This window comes from Lytechinus variegatus, chromosome 11 (assembly GCF_018143015.1).
Source record: "Lytechinus variegatus isolate NC3 chromosome 11, Lvar_3.0, whole genome shotgun sequence".
In the NCBI taxonomy this organism is placed as follows: domain Eukaryota; kingdom Metazoa; phylum Echinodermata; class Echinoidea; order Temnopleuroida; family Toxopneustidae; genus Lytechinus; species Lytechinus variegatus.
The window spans coordinates 23,527,925-23,546,041 of record NC_054750.1 but is presented as its reverse complement, the minus strand read 5'-3'; the positions used below and the strand labels follow the sequence as shown (position 1 = coordinate 23,546,041).

Here is an 18,117-nt window from a genome sequence, read left to right as displayed (position 1 = left end):
TTGCCCCCCCCCCCTTATTCGCAAAAGCTAGATCAGCCCCGGTGAGTACGGAACTGATCATGAACTAGAAAGGGTTCACTCTTAGTAATTCAGAACCACCTACACTGACTGCGGCCCTGCCTCCTCCCGGTTATGTACGCCGATGGGGCACGCAGTATAATTAAGAGCCTATAACATCATTGCAAATTTATATTATGATCTTGGGAATAATTCACTCGTGCGTGTGTGTGTGTGGCTCGAGTGCATTTGAGGGCAGGGGCGGCAATAGGTGGGAATCCTGGGGAGGGGGCCGGGGGGGGGGGGCACAGTGCCCTCAATTATATACAGCTTAATATGCCCCCGAAATGTGCGTGCCCCTTTCACCTTAGAAGGACCCGTTTCATATATTAACAAGTGCCCCGTGCCCCTGCATGCATAGCTCCTTGCAAGTACCCCCTGGCTTGGGGCCCTTTCTCGAATATAGATCAGTGCCCCTATAAACTTTGAGGGGAAAAAAATTATAGCTATATGATCGAGTGGGGTAGATAAGACATTTTCATGGTGCTGCAGTAAGAGGGGGTGCTGAAACACCATCCCCAAGAATTTCCCGGGCTGCGCTGCGTGTATATAGCAGCAAGCACCCCCAAGCACCCCCTGGGTTTTGGGGGGGGGGGGGGGTGGGGGCGGGAGGGGGGGGGGGCGGGTAAGTATTAGCTCATAGGATACTATCCGTATTTCTGGTGCATGTAATTATTATGCACACGTATCCAGCACGGTTTATCACAATTTCGTGATGCAATCATTCGAATTGCACAGGAGCTAATTACTATATGTGTGAGTGGACAAACATGTGCGCTTAATCTGGCAGTGGTACGGTACCGTGTAATCTTTTTGATTGTGTCTGGACTGGGATCTTGTGCAGTTGTGCTCATTCCAACTCTAAAAAAAATCCTGTCATTCGAGAGAATCGGTACCTTCAGGGTACGGTGCGCTAGCCTTGAAATCGTGCTTTTACCGGGTAAGTGAGGTCAAGATCAACTCTGACTCTGACTGAGCCTGAGGATTTTTTTTTTCACCGCAGCTCAGTCCCGTATATAGTGATTAGTGATGGAAACTCTTGCCTTGGATTGGCATTATATTTGCCTTGGCTTCAGCTTTGCATTTAGTTTGGGTGGATTTCTGAAATGGAAATTGAAGTGAATTTTGTCTTAGTAAGTCTGAACATGCAATACAGATTAGGTATTCTGAAACTATTACTTAATTACTTAATTAATTTATTTAGTATTTATTTATCTATATTTATTATGCATTTATTTAGATATTGATTGGTTGATTGATTGATTGATTGACTGGTTGATTATTTTATCTATTTATTTATTTATGTATGTATTTATTAGTATTTATTTGTCCATTTTATTAACTTATTTTTTTGCTTAGAGATGATGAAAGTCAAAAGTTTAAATTAAGTCAGAGACCCCACAGCACAGGGACATAGTTGGAATTAAAATAAAAAGGGGCCCCTTGTCTGTGCACCTAACTAACAATTTAACTTCAGTTAAGATTCATGTCTTTGTGTTTTCTTCATTTCACAAAATATTCTTATTACCTTATTACCAGATGTACTGGAAAAGTGCAGAGGTCTGCAGCTGCAGTCGAGTTTCCATGTCTATCTCTCATCCAAAATCTTTGTATCTTCCTCCTCAAAGTTTGTTAGTTTGTTATTCAGTTAATGATGTTCCATACCATATTTATATTATATTCTTATGTTTACCCTTCATTTCCCACATTTCCCCATCTCTGCCATTTTTCGCGTGCCACTTTGTCATCTTATAATTTCCCTTTCTTAGAAATCTTACTATGTATTAGTGTTTCAGATATTGGCATAATGACTACAGCTAGTGAATAAACAATGAATAAATCCTATTTTCTAAAAAAAAACCGATCTTCGTATCAGTTTCATTTAAATGGGATTGATAATTTGAAGATATTTTTAGTGTGTGTGTTTATGTTGCATAGGCTTGACTCGGCAGTAGTTCACATTGCAAGTGTTAAAAATGGAGATGGCCTGTATTGGAATTTTATTAAAGTTTTCAACTTAAAAAAAACCCCTTTTATATTGATCTCTTCTTGTAATCAGATGAGCATTTCATGAAAAAACGAACTGGTTGTAAGTATTACCCAACGAGTTCTGATTTATCCGACAGTTACCACAGTAACAATGCTTCTCAGTTCTCACCCAATCAAAATCAAGGAAAGTGGGTAGATCTGGCAACTTATCAGATGAAAAATATTGATGAAATATTCCTCAGTTCTTGTTCCAGTGACAGCGATAGGGGGGGGGGGGGGGGCAAATGACCTCCCCCAATCAAAACCTGGCCATGAAATATCCCAGCTAAAATGGGGTTAAGATATTTGATTTGAGTTATTTTTTCTTATATTATCAGGTTACTTTGGTCAAACAATCCTACTTAAATAGATTTTCTGTCCACCATGAGTGAGCTAGACATGAACAGTAAACGAGACATCTCGGATGAAGGCCAGCCAGAAGCACAGAGTCATGAGAATCTTCCTTGTAAGAAGAAGCAGAAGACAAATGGAGCTGCGAGGGTGCTTTCCCATCCCGTTGAGATCAATGATAAATACATGGAGAAGAGCTTCAAGGACTGTATCAGAGCAGTCTTCAATGATGGAGTAGAAGCCACTCACATAGGTAATTTATGGGGGACATGACACAAAGCTTCCATAACAATTGCTCCAGGCTTTGGCATCTTTAGATGTAGTGTTAGCATCAGGGTTGCAATAGGGTTTTATGTTAGGTTTAGGGTAGATTATAAGGTTAAACCCAGGGTTGAAGTGAGTCATTTGATTACTGTATGAAATGTATAGCGGAGAGTTGTCACTTGAGCAAATGTAATGGAACCAAGTTTCAAACCCTTTTGCACTATATAATGCAGTGATGCCAGAATATTCTGCTGAGAAGGAACTACATACAACCTTACCTTCTATCCCCAAGCATTGTCTGAGGATGTTCTAGTGCCACTAATGATAAGCAAGGCTACAATAAGAGCAAAAAAAATCATCAAAATATAAACAAAACAAGTAAAATTTGATGCAGAACATGAGCTTATCATACTTATAATTACTACAAATTTACAAAACGAAGTTGGAAATTATAATTTTGTGACATGGTAGGTACACACATGTAAGTACTTGTGTTCTCAAATAGATATGAAGCAGTCGAAGTAGCACATTCGGTTTTCTGGTAGCATAGGTAAGCATGGAAAACTTAAATAGCTTGATACACACACCATTTTGTTGTTATTTCTTTCTGTGATTTTGGTTTTGTTTAGTAAATCTAAAATATCGCTAGCACATTGCCAGTGGTTAATTGCATGTTTGTGAAACTTGTAGTGCGGGGTAGTATTTTTGACACTACCTTTGACTCTAATTTGTTAATGGTGTGAAATCATACACTCTTAAAATTGGGGGCAATATACATGTACTGTCCCCACAACAATTGGTTGAAAAAAATTATCCAACTATGGGTAGTTTTCAACCACTACTGTGTGGTTTTCACCCAATGCACACATTATTGGTTTAACTCTTCATGCGTTACGTTCGCATTATTGCACATCCGTAGACGTGTTTCATTCGCATTTTTGCACAAACACATATTTCCCATATACATGTACGTCCCCTGTCCCATTGTTTTTCGAACAATTGCATGGCCCAGAGCGTGCCTAGCTACAATGTATAGCCTGGCGTTTTTATGTACCGTACATGTGTACCGATCGATCGCGCGTGCGACATTAGTTTAGCGTTTGACGGATTATCAGTTTACAAATTACAGAATCGTTGAGTTTTCCCAAAATATCAATACATCCTGATCACAACCAGGAAGTTCATTGAAAAAGGAGAGGAGAAAATTGATAAAACCCTCCTCACAAACAATATCATGGCCAGGTTTATTGTTAGGAGTCTGTGACTCATGGCACGAATGTGAATGAGACCCTTTCAATGGAGTACAGTACCTTGACCAGGCAAAAATTTACTCTCTTTTATTTTCCACTATATATGGGCTATTTTTATCAGATTATCATGTAATGAACAGTCCAAGTGGATAAATAAAAATCATGCCCTAACACAAGAACCAAAGTAAAAGGGGGGGGGGGGGGGGTGGGGGGCTAAATTTTGTTAGAAGTATTAGGAGAAAGCATTTAGAAAATGTAATTTACTATACATTTTTCCATAATTTATCCAATAAATTTATATACGATAAGAAAGCCCAGGAAACACTACAAGTTTGCTACACAACATTTTCTTTCAAAATGATCAGATAAAAAGTTATGGCACTCTAAATAACAGAGTGTATTATACTGCGTGGAGGGGATCACTGCTAAAATAATGCAACACACATGGGGTTTACAGGTGAACACATGAAGAGTTAAAAACTACCCAGATAAAGTTTTAACAAATTGTGTGTGGACAGTATGTTGCCTAACATTTTAAGAGTGTAATCATATTGATTTCAATATCTGATACAAAAAACACATTTTCAAAAGTTCGGAACCCTTTTTTAAAATGTAATACTTTAATTTTTTTTTATGTTCAGCCACTGAGGCAGCTGTGATCACCAACCCATTTACCTGCTGTGTCCTGCCAAACTTTGTAAAAGATGAAACTTTCTTAAAGGGACTGAAGAAGGAACTGCTGGAGCTTGATTTTAACAGCAAATCAAATGACCTTTACAAGTTTCAACAGGTAGAGAGCACATTTCCTAAATGAAATTAGAATATTTGTGACCGGTCACCCCTAAACTAAAGAAAAAGTTGCTCAAAACGAATTTTGAGATTTTATTGAGCTTGAAAATAATACATGAAAATCATCAAACTTGATCAGCAATAACCCACACAGGTACTTGATAGAATGTAGAAGAAAGTCAGTGCAAACTTCAAAGAATAAGGATTTGAAAAAGGGTTGACGCTAGGGGATCACTCATTCAAGCATAAGATGTGTTCACTGTGCAATCTTAGTAAAACTTCCAACAACTGTGTCTAAAAAAATAGTGTAAAACCTCTTGCTTCTTGTCTTTTTTACTGTCAGTCTTGGATAGTAAAGTTATGAAATTTGTTTTTCTTTGAGCTATTAATGTGTCTGCTTTTTGGAGACCAAGTTACTGTTTTGGCTACTTGCAGAGAACCTACCCTGGTGACTTATTATTGATTTTGGGAAGGGCAAAACACGATGTATATGAGTAGCGCACATGATTTCTCCTGTCTGTCAGTGACAGCTTGTTGATTTGAATTAATTTACAGCCCTCTTGGGAGTGTGTGCTGTCTGTGCTTCTTGATAGTATCATCAGCTGTGACCTGCTTTCTTCAAATGAGTCCCATACTAATGTATTAATCTGAACATTAATGTAATTACCTTAACATTTCAAGTTCAGGCTTTTTCTCTTTCTGTCTTTTATTTTAGTCTGATGCACTCCAGAATTATTCATCGAGTTACATTTCAGCACTAAAGTAAGCAAGGCTTCACAATTAAATGGATACTTGTTTTCAAATTTGTCTTTTAAAAGTAATTTCTGACTTGATAGATAATAGTCAAAGTATAATATAGTGAAAGCTGAAATAGGATTAAATGAAGTACCGGTAACATTTATTTCTTGTTTTAAAAAAATTACTGTCTGCACCTGTTTCCTGATAATGAAATCAAAAGTAAAAAATAAGTAAGGTATGAACTTATAAGGTTTTGGACGATATCACTTTAACGTACAAATAATGTACAAGTTTGCGGGATTTGTTTATACACAGATAACAACAAGAATGAAGACAGTGATTATGCTGGATCATTGTATACTGCTTTGAGAATTACGATTAAGTAATTATAGCTAGTAATAAGTGTATTGTTATTTGTGAAAATACAATGCTATACCATGCTCCACGGTGCTATTTAAAAATTTTTGCATTTTCATGGGTAAGCTATCATTTACGCCTGATTTTGTTTTTTCTTCTCTTTAGGAAACTGTTGTATGAAGATTTTCTTAGCTGGTTAAGAGAAGTTACTGGGATTCCATTCTTGAACAAGTTTGATCTCACATGCTCTAAATACAATTACACAGGTATGTCACATATTGTCGCTTGTATCTGCATCGTTGAGTTAGCAAAATGTCAGGATTGACTCATCACCCTAACTTGAGGTTGAAGAGCATGCTGTGTGTGGAGTGGCTGGTTGTTTTAATTGAAATATAATTTGTGTTTTATAGAGTCCAAAGATAATGAATATACTGTGTCTGCAGAAGTCTATTCCAATCGAGTATGGTTGAAACAGAGGAGTCCTTGAAGGCAATTTCTTTATGGCAGATCTGTTAGAATTTTTTTGGGGGGTTGTGTCGTGTGTCGATCTCTCATTCGGTTGCAAATACATGTAGTCCTGAATAGGGATTGAGACTAGTACTTTATCTTGAACATCATTTGATTGGCTCTTTCGTAAAAAGTAGCCAAACCTCATTCCTTCAGTGTCCCTGTAACAACGCCATCTAGTCTTATGTAGTTGTTGGTGCAGAATCTCGCTGCTTGTCTTTGTATCCGTTCGAGTTAGTTGATGTATGCTTGAGTGCCGGATCCCATGCTTCAGGAGCATGATATTCTAGGATTGGTCTTACCAACGATTTGTATGCTGTGGATTTGGCCACCTTGGTACATCCCAAAGATTACGTCTGATCACATTCTGTGCTCTCTGTGCTTTGTTGTAGACACTTTTGGTGTGTAGTCTGTTGTTAAAACCATGCATCTCAAAATTTGATAATTTCTGAGAGCAGCTCAGAAAGAAGTTAAAGAAAAGACCAAAAAGGGAACGTGGATGCTATACCACTACTTATGTCAAATCAATGATAACTATCCTTTTGACAAGGCATTATGGTTTCTTTCTTTGAGATAGAGAAGTTGGACTTGTAGAAGCCCTTTATTTGATCAGTACCATCACTGCATTAAAAAGACATCCCTTTTATCACCTGAGATACAATGTCCGTACATCTGGGGCCCGTTGCAGAAAGAGTTGCAATCAATCGCAACTCTACAAATCATACGCAACTTGATTTTCAACCAATCAACAGCGCGCATTTTGGGACTTGCGATTGATTTTTTGACTTGCGTTTAAACGCAACTCTTTCTGCAACGGGCCACTGGGTGAACACAGGCGTAGGGGGTGTTGCAAGAAAATATTTGCGATCAATTACAAATATTCTCTTGCAATTTTACAATTGATAGATCAATGTTAGCTGTAGCAAATCAGATTAAACTTCTTGTTTCAAGGAGCAGATTAGCAATCAATCACTAATATGCAATTAACTGCAAGACTTATGATTGATTCAGGGACCGAAAATAGACTTGCAATTGATTGCAAGTTTCTTCCAACACCCCAGTAGTATGCATATCCCCTTCTGTTTGTTTTATACAGATGTGCTTCTATGCCATGATGATGAATTAGAAGGAAGAAGAGTCGCATTCATTCTTTATCTCGTGCCCAATTGGACTAAGAAAGATGGTGGACTCTTGGATCTATTTGATATGGATGGTAAGATTGTTTTCATATTGAAAGTCTCTTTCCAAGATCCCAGCTATATGTTTTTCATATAGGTGTAAATTGTATGAACAGTCACAACTATTAAGTTCTGATTGTCCCTCCTGGATACAAACTTTGCACAGCATACCATTTCAAATTTTATCTCAAACAGAAAAAAAAACATGAAAAAAAAATCCCCAAATATGTTCCAATGTAATCTCTGAAGTGTAGCAAATTTTAGCTTGTGCAAGTAGTAGCCTTAGAAAGTTTTTGTTAGTTTTTCCACCAATTTTCCACTGATTCCTCTGGAGGCAGATTTTGTGTATATAAGAACCTGTCTAAAAAGGCCACTTTTTTGTTCCCTTTGGATGGTCACTACATGTGTACTGTAGACTTGTTCCACTCTATTAATATATTCCCTTTATGTGTATCAGATCATGGACAACCCAAGTCAGTAGTGAAGTCACTTGTACCAGAATGGAACAACTTTGTTTTCTTTGAAGTGACACCTAAGTCCTTTCATCAGGTAAGTATTTATTGTGTACCTTGTGATCCCCGTCTTACAAAGAGTTGTGATTGACCCATTCAACCTCTACTACATGTACGTGGAATTCCTTCAATGCCATTATTTTTTCTTCAGAAAATTTACACAGTATCCTTTGTAAGCAAAGAGAAGCACGCTGAATTTTTAAGAAAACAGCAGATGTATGAATATGAATTATATCTAGAAAATATTTCAAATAAATATGTATTTTAGATGTCAACATTTCTGGCTTTCTATTGTTGTGGCTGATTGGATCAATCTCAACTCTTTGTAAGACAGGACTCTGGGGCCCATTGCAGAAAGAGTCGCAATCAAATGCAACTCAAAAAATCTTGCGCAATTTGATTGTTAGCCAATGAAGCACCCGTATTCGGGACTTGCGCTTGATATTTTGACTTGCGTTTAATGCAACTCTTTTTGCAACAAGACCCAGATCTGTTAGCCTGGGCATGTTACATATTATGTATAAAGCTGTACAGAAATAGAAATCACAAAAAATTGTCTCCAATTTGACTTTGGAAATGACGTTTCTACATTACACATGTTTGTGCAATATGATATTCTTGTTAACCCATAATTCCATTACCCTACAGCAATTTATTGTAATATAATGGTCGTACTCTTTAACATGTCAAGGCTGTTTATGAAGTAGTTTAGGAATTTTGATGCTCTCAAATCATTGTCTTTTGTATTTCATAGAGAAAGTTTCATGGATCAAATTGTCGATGATTTTCACTGACTTAATTGTTATGAGCCAATCAGATGCAAGGTGGTTTCAGCTTGTAACAGTTTTCAGTGGTAATCACTGGCTATTCGTTTCATGACATGCTCCCCAGGTTTCTGAGATCCTGAATCCAGACAAGTGTCGTCTCTCGGTGAGTGGATGGTTCCATGGTCCTACAGTGCCAAGACCAGCCCCGTACTTGGAACCAAGATGTAGTCTTACTCCACATGTCGATACACAGGTAGGTCCAATTTATATAGCTCCAGTCATTCAGCCCTTCAAATACTATACCTCTGAAAAATTGAGGGACTGTTTTTGCCCCCAGCTGTCCTATATTCGTCTTTCCCAATTAGCCTGGTCTTGAAGTGCTGTGATAACCACATGCTCAGAGAGCATTACAATTGTAAATTTGTTTATTTTCAAGTGCGTATGTGGACATAGGAATTAATAACTACTTTAATTTTCATCAGCAATCAAAGAGAAAACAAGCTGGTTTGAGTTTGCTTTGAAATATTCATCTAACAAATTATGATAACCAGTCACTTTGAAATATTTAACCAAAAAGAAAATATGCTGACCTGAAATTTCCCTGAGAAGAGACAGACTAGCTTTGATTTTGATGAATAACTAGGTGTGATGTTAGAGGAAATTCAACACTGGCTATCAATCATGATGTATTTCTATTGTGTGATTGGAGTATTTGATTATGAAATTCTTTTTTTTTGTGAAATCAATGCCATTTTGCGTATTAAAATTGTATTGTATATAAATGTAAATCTTGTGAATTTGTACATGTATGGAAATTTGCATCTTTTTATCACATGGAATGAATAAAATCTTGAATTTCAAATTTTATTTATCAGGAGTCTTTATTCTATGATTGGATCAATGAGAGTTACATGGATCTAGGGAACCAGAGTGAGGTCCAAGATACATTCTGCGATGAATCTGAAATACAGCTATCAAGGTTCTTTGAGGTGAATAGTTGTTATGAATGAAATTGTAATTAAAGTGAAATTTGGAAATTCATTTTATGGTCACATTTATTAGAATAATGGGGGGGTCTAGTATGGTATTTAGGAATGTTTTTAAAAGCAGGAAATGTTAAACAAATTTGAGCAAATTTAGCTGTTGTGTACAAGCTAACAATATGCAAGTGTATTAGTTTAGTCGATAGTACGCTGCACTGGTCTGACACGCCAACAGCCGTCTGTCGAGAGTCAAGATAATTGATATTCAAGTTGAATTCCACAACTTCTGTGATATGATATGAATTTGGCAGGTGTACAAAATTGTATATTACCATAGCAACATCACCAATGTGTAAACCTTTAATTATCTATCCACTGTCCTTATCCCAGAATGACCCAAAATCCTTACAAAGAAAAAGAAAATGATCTAGAAAGAAATGGATTGAACAAATAATAATGAATTCCTAATGAATTTAGATATTGCCCTTGTCCTTATTGTTGGTATCCTTATTACTGTTATCATCCTCTTATTATTAAACAAAAAAAAATGCTTATGTTTTTTTTTGTCAGAAAGAGAAGTATGAAGCAGTTCTTAACCATCTACAGAGCCCTGACATCAGGTGGGAAAGGAGAGGCCCGGCTAATAAGAGGTACTGAAGCAGCCAATTATATTTTCATTCCATACTTCATGATGATGAAATGCAGATATATAGACATGTAGAGAAAATATTTGTTTGAATGTTGATTGCTTTGGTCCTCATCATCAGTCTTTCTGTTTCATTCCATAACAGTAGCTCAGCTGAAGCTAGTTTTATTATGCTTCTTTTATTGTAAAATGTTAAGAGACTGCTGATAAAGGAGCGTTAGGTGCTCCTTTTTGATAATGATAATAATAATAATGATAATTGACAGTTCTTGTATAGCGCATATCACATAACGAACAACGTCCCTAAACGCTTCCAAAGGATGTTGTGTGTGTACAACTTCCAGGCAAGTCTGAAAAAAAAAATGAAGCAAAGGGAAATCTACACAAAGCTCCACAAAATTTGTCCATTAGAATCCATAGAATGTAACAAATCACTTCACATAGTACTGTAGGTTCAGTAGTCAAAACAGGTATTAAATAATCAAGAAAATGTTAAAATCAGCAGGCTCATCATTGATGATGAGGAAAAGCTGTACTATTGTATCATTTAATACACCTGTAGGCAGATTTTACTTTGCATTCACATGTGGTATGATACAACTACCGATACATGTGTTTGTTTTCAACTTGCAGGCATTACAAATCAGCTGATCTCTCGTCCCTACCACCGGTCATCCACGAATGCCTAAGTGTGATGCAGAGCGAACAGATGTTCCTCCTCCTATCTAACTTCACCGCCCTCCGACTCCACAGCCAAGCACCCTGCAGCGATGACGAGGAGGACGACGATGAGGACGAGAAGGAAGACAAGATCAATGGTACAGGTGAAAAGCTCAACAGTAAGGAGGATGAGAGCGGAGAGAGCGATGAGAGCAAGCCAGTCGCAAGGACAGTCGTTCAGGAAGATGACAGGAGAGGAGAAGATACCAGACAAGGAGAAAAACAATCAGATGAGATGAAGGATGAAGGACAGAGTACCAGTCAGAAGGAAAATGGCAACATGGAAGATGGTGGTATGTTTAAACAGTGGTTATTCAGTTTCTCAACACATGTATGATCATAATGATGATTATTCAAGTTTATTCTTTTCAATTCTCTTCATTTTTCTTGGCGTGATGAGAGTACATGAATTTTATATTATATAACAAAAGGTACAAAGTTCAGCAATTGCACCCTTTTCGATTCAAAATAGGGAGTCCTAGATTCTTATCCATGTAGTTGAGTTGGGTTGTACTGAATTGTATCTTTTAGTATCAATTTAATATCATTTTTACTTCCATAATCACACCATAAAAATTCTTTACTCTTCTGGAGCAATACTGAAATGTTTTGCAAGCTTTTTCAATTTTTGACAGCTGATGATCATGGTCAAAGTATATTTACAGGCACAAAAACCTGACTTGCCGAAATGTGTTGCAGCGGATTGAATAGTGCATTGGAAGAGTAGTGGTCTATATAGCAATGTCAATTCCATGATGTATATTGACACAGAAAAAATAGCATAGCACTTGGAGACCCAAAGTTACTTGTCAATACCTACATATTAGTTGATGTGGCAGGTGTGTCCTAATGTAATATCCATCTTCATCCATTTGCAGTTGTAATAAAGATGAAACGTCAGGCAAGCATCCCACGATGTCGGGCAGAGGTTAGGAGGTGGTCTCATGGCTGCTACACACTGCTGCATGACACAGATACGGAGGGCTCGGAGTTCGCTCTCGATGCATCAGTGTTCTTCAATTCCAAAGGTCAGTGTACGAGTTGGTCATCTTCGATCCATTTGTAGTTCAGCCCCAAAGTGTACATGCACTTAGTAGGAATTTGATTTTCTTTTATTAGTTATACTTATTGTATTTTTTTTTGCGTCACCTGTGCCTGGGAGGCGGAAAGCAAACTCTGATCTAGCTTGTATATAAGCAATTGCAGAAACATTTTTTTTTAATATTGGAAAATGAGTTTAGTTAGAATCATATACATGTAAACTCCACTGATCACTTGAACTTGCTACCAATTTTAAGCCATTTTCAGGCTCCCCCCCCAATAAAAAAATCATTTTTGAATCTTGCAGTTGATTACTGCAGGTCTTGTTAATGCATATGACATTTTTTTAATGAATTCATATTGAAAATGCATCCATCTACAAAATATCTACTGGTAGTGTTTGCTATTTTTGTTGCAAATATAATTTTTGCAACACTACCTTTTTTGTGAGTCCATATGAATGTGCTCTAGTAATGAGAACAATTTGGGAGGGTTTCCCCCAATGTGTAAATGTGCAAACTAGCTAAATGGTGTATTGGTATTGAGGTATCAGTTGTCTTAAAAAGTATAACAAGATTAACATTTACCAAGGAAAAATCAGTCAAATTTGTTACATAGTGCACTAATTTACAGTGCGTATGAAAAAAAAGTTTACACTTAGAAAAAATCCTGTAAAAATATACATTTGTAATATCCTGAACATATTTTCACATTTTAACATTGGTAAAGGTCCACTTAAGCAAATGATGATATAAATGCTGAAAAATATTTCCGCTTGAGTGAGCACCACTTACTTTTGAAAAGTTAATGAAAAATTATTTGTGCAGAACTTTGAAATAGTAATGCGAATAAAAGTAAACTTTAATCATGAAGAACATGTTGAATTTAGTTAGTAAAATTGATTTGAAGATATCTTTCACCTTTTATAACTTGTTCCTTGCCCGAAACACTTCGAAGAGTGCATTGCACCCCACCTTACACATCTAGGCCATCGTGACCATATTTGCTTTACACTGAGCTGTGATTTACATGAAATGGTCTAGGCTCAACTTTCATTTTGTTAATCATTGTCAAGCTTGGTAAAAGTGTGAAAAACCAAGTATTAATACAAAATGAAATGTAAACCTACTTTAAATAATGAAATCTTAGTGAAAAAAATGCTGGAGATGTCTGATATAAAGTTTTGTTCATATCCAGTTATGTCCTCAGATACAGCTGGCATAGAAAGGGTAAAGGTTGTGCTTACTAAGTGTTGAAATTTAATGTGGGTGCAAATTGTTACAAAATGCTTAAATGTATCCATTTTATTTCAACTGACCAATAGTTAAAGGGAAATGTATGAGAAATGTTTCGCAGGGTAAATTTGATTTCGCCCGTTCCCCTTGACACAGCGTAAAAGCAAGCATTTCTGCGCAAACATATTTCTGCAAGCTTTACATAAATGGAAAGTGCTTACTCAAGTGTAACATTCTGTCAAAACCTTTACTTTGAATGGATAGATGAGACCCAAACCCAAGATTATATGTGAAAAAATTACCTACATGTAACATATTTCTTTATTCCCGGGGCTTATTCAAAGTGTAAACTTTTTTTTGATACGCAGTGTATAGTACATGATTCAAATTCTGTATGAGTTTTCTTTCCTTTCTTTTCATATAGGTGTGAGTCCCACCACTGGAGGTTTTGTTTCCTACATTGCGAAAGGAGAGGATGAAGAAGTAAGATTTAATTTATAAAGTTGATGTGATATTCAAAAGTAGAAATCTGCATTTTTGTCTCACCTGCGAAGCAAAGTGAGACTATAGGCGCCGCTTTTCCGACGGCGGCGGCGGCGGCGACGGCGGCGTCAACATCAAATCTTAACCTGAGGTTAAGTTTTTGAAATGACATCATAACTTAGAAAGTATATGGACCTAGTTCATGAAACTTGGCCATAAGGTTAATCAAGTATTACTGAACATCCTATTAGAGTTTCATGTCACATGACCAAGGTCAAAGGTCATTTAGGGTCAATGAACTTAGACCATGTTGGAGGAATCAACATCGAAATCTTAACCTGTGGTTAAGTTTGTGAAATGTCATCATAACTTAGAAAATATATGGACCTAGTTCATGAAACTTGGACATAAGGTTAATCAACTATCACTGAACATCCTGCATGAGTTTCACGTCACATGACCAAGGTCAAAGGTCATTTAGGGTCAATGAACTTTGGCCGAATTGGGGATATCTGTTGAATTCCCATCATAACTTTGAAAGTTTATGGATCTGATTCATGAAACTTGGACATAATAGTAATCAAGCATCACTGAAAATTTTGTGCAAGTTTCAGGTCTCATGATTAAGGTCAAAGGTCATTTAGGGTCAATGAACTTTGGCCGAATCGGGGGTATCTGTTGAATTACCATCATAACTTTGATAGTTTATTGGTCTAGTTCATTAAACTTGGACATTAGAGTAATCAAGTATCACTGAACATCCTGTGCACGTTTCAGGTCACATGACCAAGGTCAAAGGTCAATGAACTTTGGCCGAATTGGGTGTATCTGTTGAATTACCATCATAACTTTGAAAGTTTATGGATCTGATTATGAAACTTGTACATAAGAGTAATCAAGTATCACTGAATATCCTGTTTGAGTTTCAGGTCACATGATCAAGGTCAAAGGTCATGTAAGGTCAATGAACTTTGGCCATGTTGGGTTTTTTTGGTGAATAACCATCATATCTCTGTAAGTTTATTGGTCTAGTTCATAAAAAGTGGACATAAGAGTAACCATGTATCACTGAACATCTTGTGCGAGTTAGAGTAGTATTCAAAGTCAGCACTGCTGCTATATTGAACCGCGTGATGCAGGTGAGACGGCCAGAGGCATTCCACTTGTATAAGGCAATACACTTGAAGAAAGGTGAAATTCAACTTGATTTGATTAAAGTATGTTTTGCATATTCTGGTCTGAAAATAGCCGGGTGAATATTCCACTTAAGGAAGATCGACTCTAATAGGCAGACTTTGGGTAATTGCAAGGAAAATCTGAGAAATTGTTAATGAATTAATAAAATGTTCACTTTATGTTGTTAGATTAGTTCATTTATCTGTTACAAGTTTGTTTAGGCTGATTATTTTGAGGAAAATTGTGTTTGTTCCACAGTCCAGTTTTGACCTTGTTGTTTGGAAGTGCCCTTTCTCCAAAGCTAACATAGAGGGCACACTCGTGGTTTGGCGCTGATTAGAGATTAGGAGACATGTGCCCTCTATGTTAGCGTTGGAGAAAGGGCACTTCCAAACAACAAGGTCCAAACTGGACTATTTGTTCCATTGCTTTAGACTATCTAAATTACTATTTCATTTTATCTCTTGCTGGGAATGAAGGCATTGATATAGTGTATTTTCTGTTTTAGATATTTTTTCTCTATATTGTGATAATAACCATAGACTTTATGCATGTGATGTCATAATCTCATACTGCCCTCCCTCAGAGGATATAGGAATATGTGTAAACAAAATTGTCAGAGATGTGCCAGTTGCAGGTAACCAACGCATTCAAGGCAATGGCTACAGCTTCCAAGGTGGCAACATGATAGCGTCAATGCATATTAGATCTATTGAACAACAGGGGAAAGAGCTGTTCAGAAATTATCCCTGGCTTTGGACTTGATTAAGAATGATAATTGAAAGTTTTCATGTCTGTTTTTTTCTGTCACAGCTGCTGAGTGTACTCCCTGAGGACAATGCCCTGTCACTAGTCTACAGAGATAAGGAGACACTGAGGTTTGTGAAGCATATCAATCATAGCTACACAACTAGCAGAGGGAGTAATACCAGTTCTACAAACAGCCAAAGTGCCTTTTATGAGCTGTATTTGGTGTACTACGAATGATGGCATGTTGTAAGCACCAATCAACGAGGACTGTTCTTTTATGTAAGATGGAATTTGATTTAAAGCAGAGGGAGTGGTGATGATTCTCTGAGTGGCCAGTCTACCTTTTTTCTCTTAGCTTTTATACTCTAATTTTATATGCACGAGACGCATTCTGGGAGCAGTGATCGGATAATACTCTTATTTGTGGCAAACATTGATGTTCCTTTGCTGCTGAGGGAGTGATGACGGTTCTCAGAACAGCCAAAGTGCCTTTTACAAGCTAACATTGATATGTTATCAGTGTTATTGATCTTATGCCTTGTAATTTTTGAACTCATTTCTACCTAACCTGGGGAGTTTTTTCATTTAACAATTTGCTGTAAGCCAATAAGATGTAAGATTTTGCAAGAACTATGTGTGCTCAATATTTCATTGAGCTACTAAAATTTGTCTTTCTCTGAAAATATATTTAGGAAGCTATTTATCTCAGGAGGAACAAGCAACCAATAATTGGTTTGGATTACTTATCAATATTCATGAAATGAATATGATAACCTATTTATTTTTTAAACCTTATTCCTAGCTTTTTTCCATCTGATCATAATTATCGGCCACAAAAAGGAGAATTTGACAAACAAGCCATTCAAATTTCCACAAAATGTCCATCACTCTTAAATGGTAAACACTGGTTTTATTTTGTTTCATGGAACTGTTTTTATTTGGTCACCATATTGAGACCATGCATGTTTTCAAAGTGGGAATATTATATTGAATCAAGTTTATACTGAAATATATATGAGGATTTCTTTCATGTTTTTAATGGATAAGAAGAGCTTCATGTGACCACTAAAGTGGATATTATCGTGTGCTGTTTAATCACAGGTGGTGATACCTTGATTTAGTCATACTTCTGAGTGTGTCTGCATGAAAGTCTAGCATTAACAGGATAAATATTATCAGCCATCATTTATAGTTAGTTCAGGGATGTATATTTCCAAAGTTAAGCATGTCTTAAAATCAATTTAGAAATGCAAGATGTGCACAGTTTACTTAGTATGCACATTATTCAGATCATAATCAATGGATAAGATTTTGCATTAGATGTCATTTAGGCCTGCACAAATGTGCTTAAATGGCAAGTCCACCCCAACAAAAGTTGATTTTAATAAAAAGAGACAAATCCAATGAGCATAACACTGAAAATTTCATCAAAATTTGATATATAATAAGACAGCTATGGCATTTTAAAGTATCGCTTTATTTCACAAAACAGTTACCATATATGCACATCCTGGATGGTATGCAAATGAGGGGAATGATGACGTCACTCACTATTTCTTTTGTTTTTTTTACATGAAATATGAAATGTTGTAATTTTCTCATTGTCCTGTACAACAAAGTTGTATTCCTCACTGAACATGTGGAATTACTATTTATGGTTCAGCCAAGTCGGTCATTATTGTCAAATCTGTAAAAATTGAAATATTGTATGATTCAAACAATGAAAAACAAAAGAAATGTTGAGTGAGGGACATCATCAATTTTCTCATTTGCATGTCAATGAATTGTCCATAGAACTGTTTTGTGAAAAATAAGCGAAAGTTCAAAATGTCAGAACTTTCTTATTTTACATCCGAATTTGATGAAATTTTCAGCATTATGCTCGTCTGTTTGTTCTCTATTGATTCAAGTCATCATTTTTTCAGTGATAGACTTGACCTTTAAGCATAACTCTAAGTAAGACTTAACTCTATGTGAAACATCTTAAGGGCAAGAACTGAACTTTTTGTCAACCATAATAAAAACTGCATTCAGAAAGCAGACTATACTTCAGAGAAACATGTCCTTGGAGTGAAATTGGCTGAAAATTTGACAAATGTAACCTCACACCACAAAACTGTAATACTCTTTGTTACATTTAATACTAATCATGTTTTACCTATTGTGAAAATATGACCTAGACAGTTTGCATTTGTCTTTTGAAGCAGTTTCTCTTCTACCTCGTTCATAATTCAAACAATGAATTAATCTTTTTTTGGTATTCTTGTAGATGTTTCATTGCATGA

At 36.4% G+C, this 18,117-nt stretch overlaps 1 protein-coding gene across 2 annotated transcripts; it reads left to right on the top strand.

Annotated features, from left to right (window-relative positions):
• The first annotated feature begins 868 nt into the window (after positions 1-868).
• LOC121423962 (prolyl 3-hydroxylase OGFOD1-like) lies at positions 869-16,658 on the top strand. 2 transcript variants are annotated; one of them, XM_041619513.1, is made up of 14 exons: positions 869-997; positions 2,424-2,689; positions 4,592-4,740; positions 5,455-5,501; positions 6,000-6,100; positions 7,438-7,554; positions 7,977-8,068; positions 8,923-9,051; positions 9,674-9,787; positions 10,352-10,431; positions 11,061-11,440; positions 12,026-12,175; positions 13,848-13,906; positions 15,896-16,658. In XM_041619513.1, exons 2-14 carry the CDS (start codon positions 2,470-2,472, stop codon positions 16,067-16,069), a joined length of 1,812 nt encoding a protein of 603 aa, XP_041475447.1. In that variant the 5' UTR covers positions 869-997; positions 2,424-2,469; the 3' UTR covers positions 16,070-16,658. The 2 variants fall into 2 exon arrangements, with proteins under 2 accessions (XP_041475447.1, XP_041475448.1); XM_041619514.1 differs by lacking the exon at positions 869-997 and having other exon boundaries at positions 2,337-2,689.
• The last annotated feature ends 1,459 nt before the right edge of the window (positions 16,659-18,117 follow it).

Excerpts from the sequence above, each read along its gene's own strand:
- LOC121423962 (XM_041619513.1), top strand. The coding sequence starts at position 2,470 with ATGAGTGAGCTAGACATGAACAGTAAACGAGACATCTCGGATGAAGGC. Across the intron at positions 10,432-11,060 it reads AGAGGCCCGGCTAATAAGAG|GCATTACAAATCAGCTGATC; the intron begins GTACTGAAGCAG and ends TTCAACTTGCAG. Across the intron at positions 12,176-13,847 it reads AGTGTTCTTCAATTCCAAAG|GTGTGAGTCCCACCACTGGA; the intron begins GTCAGTGTACGA and ends CTTTTCATATAG.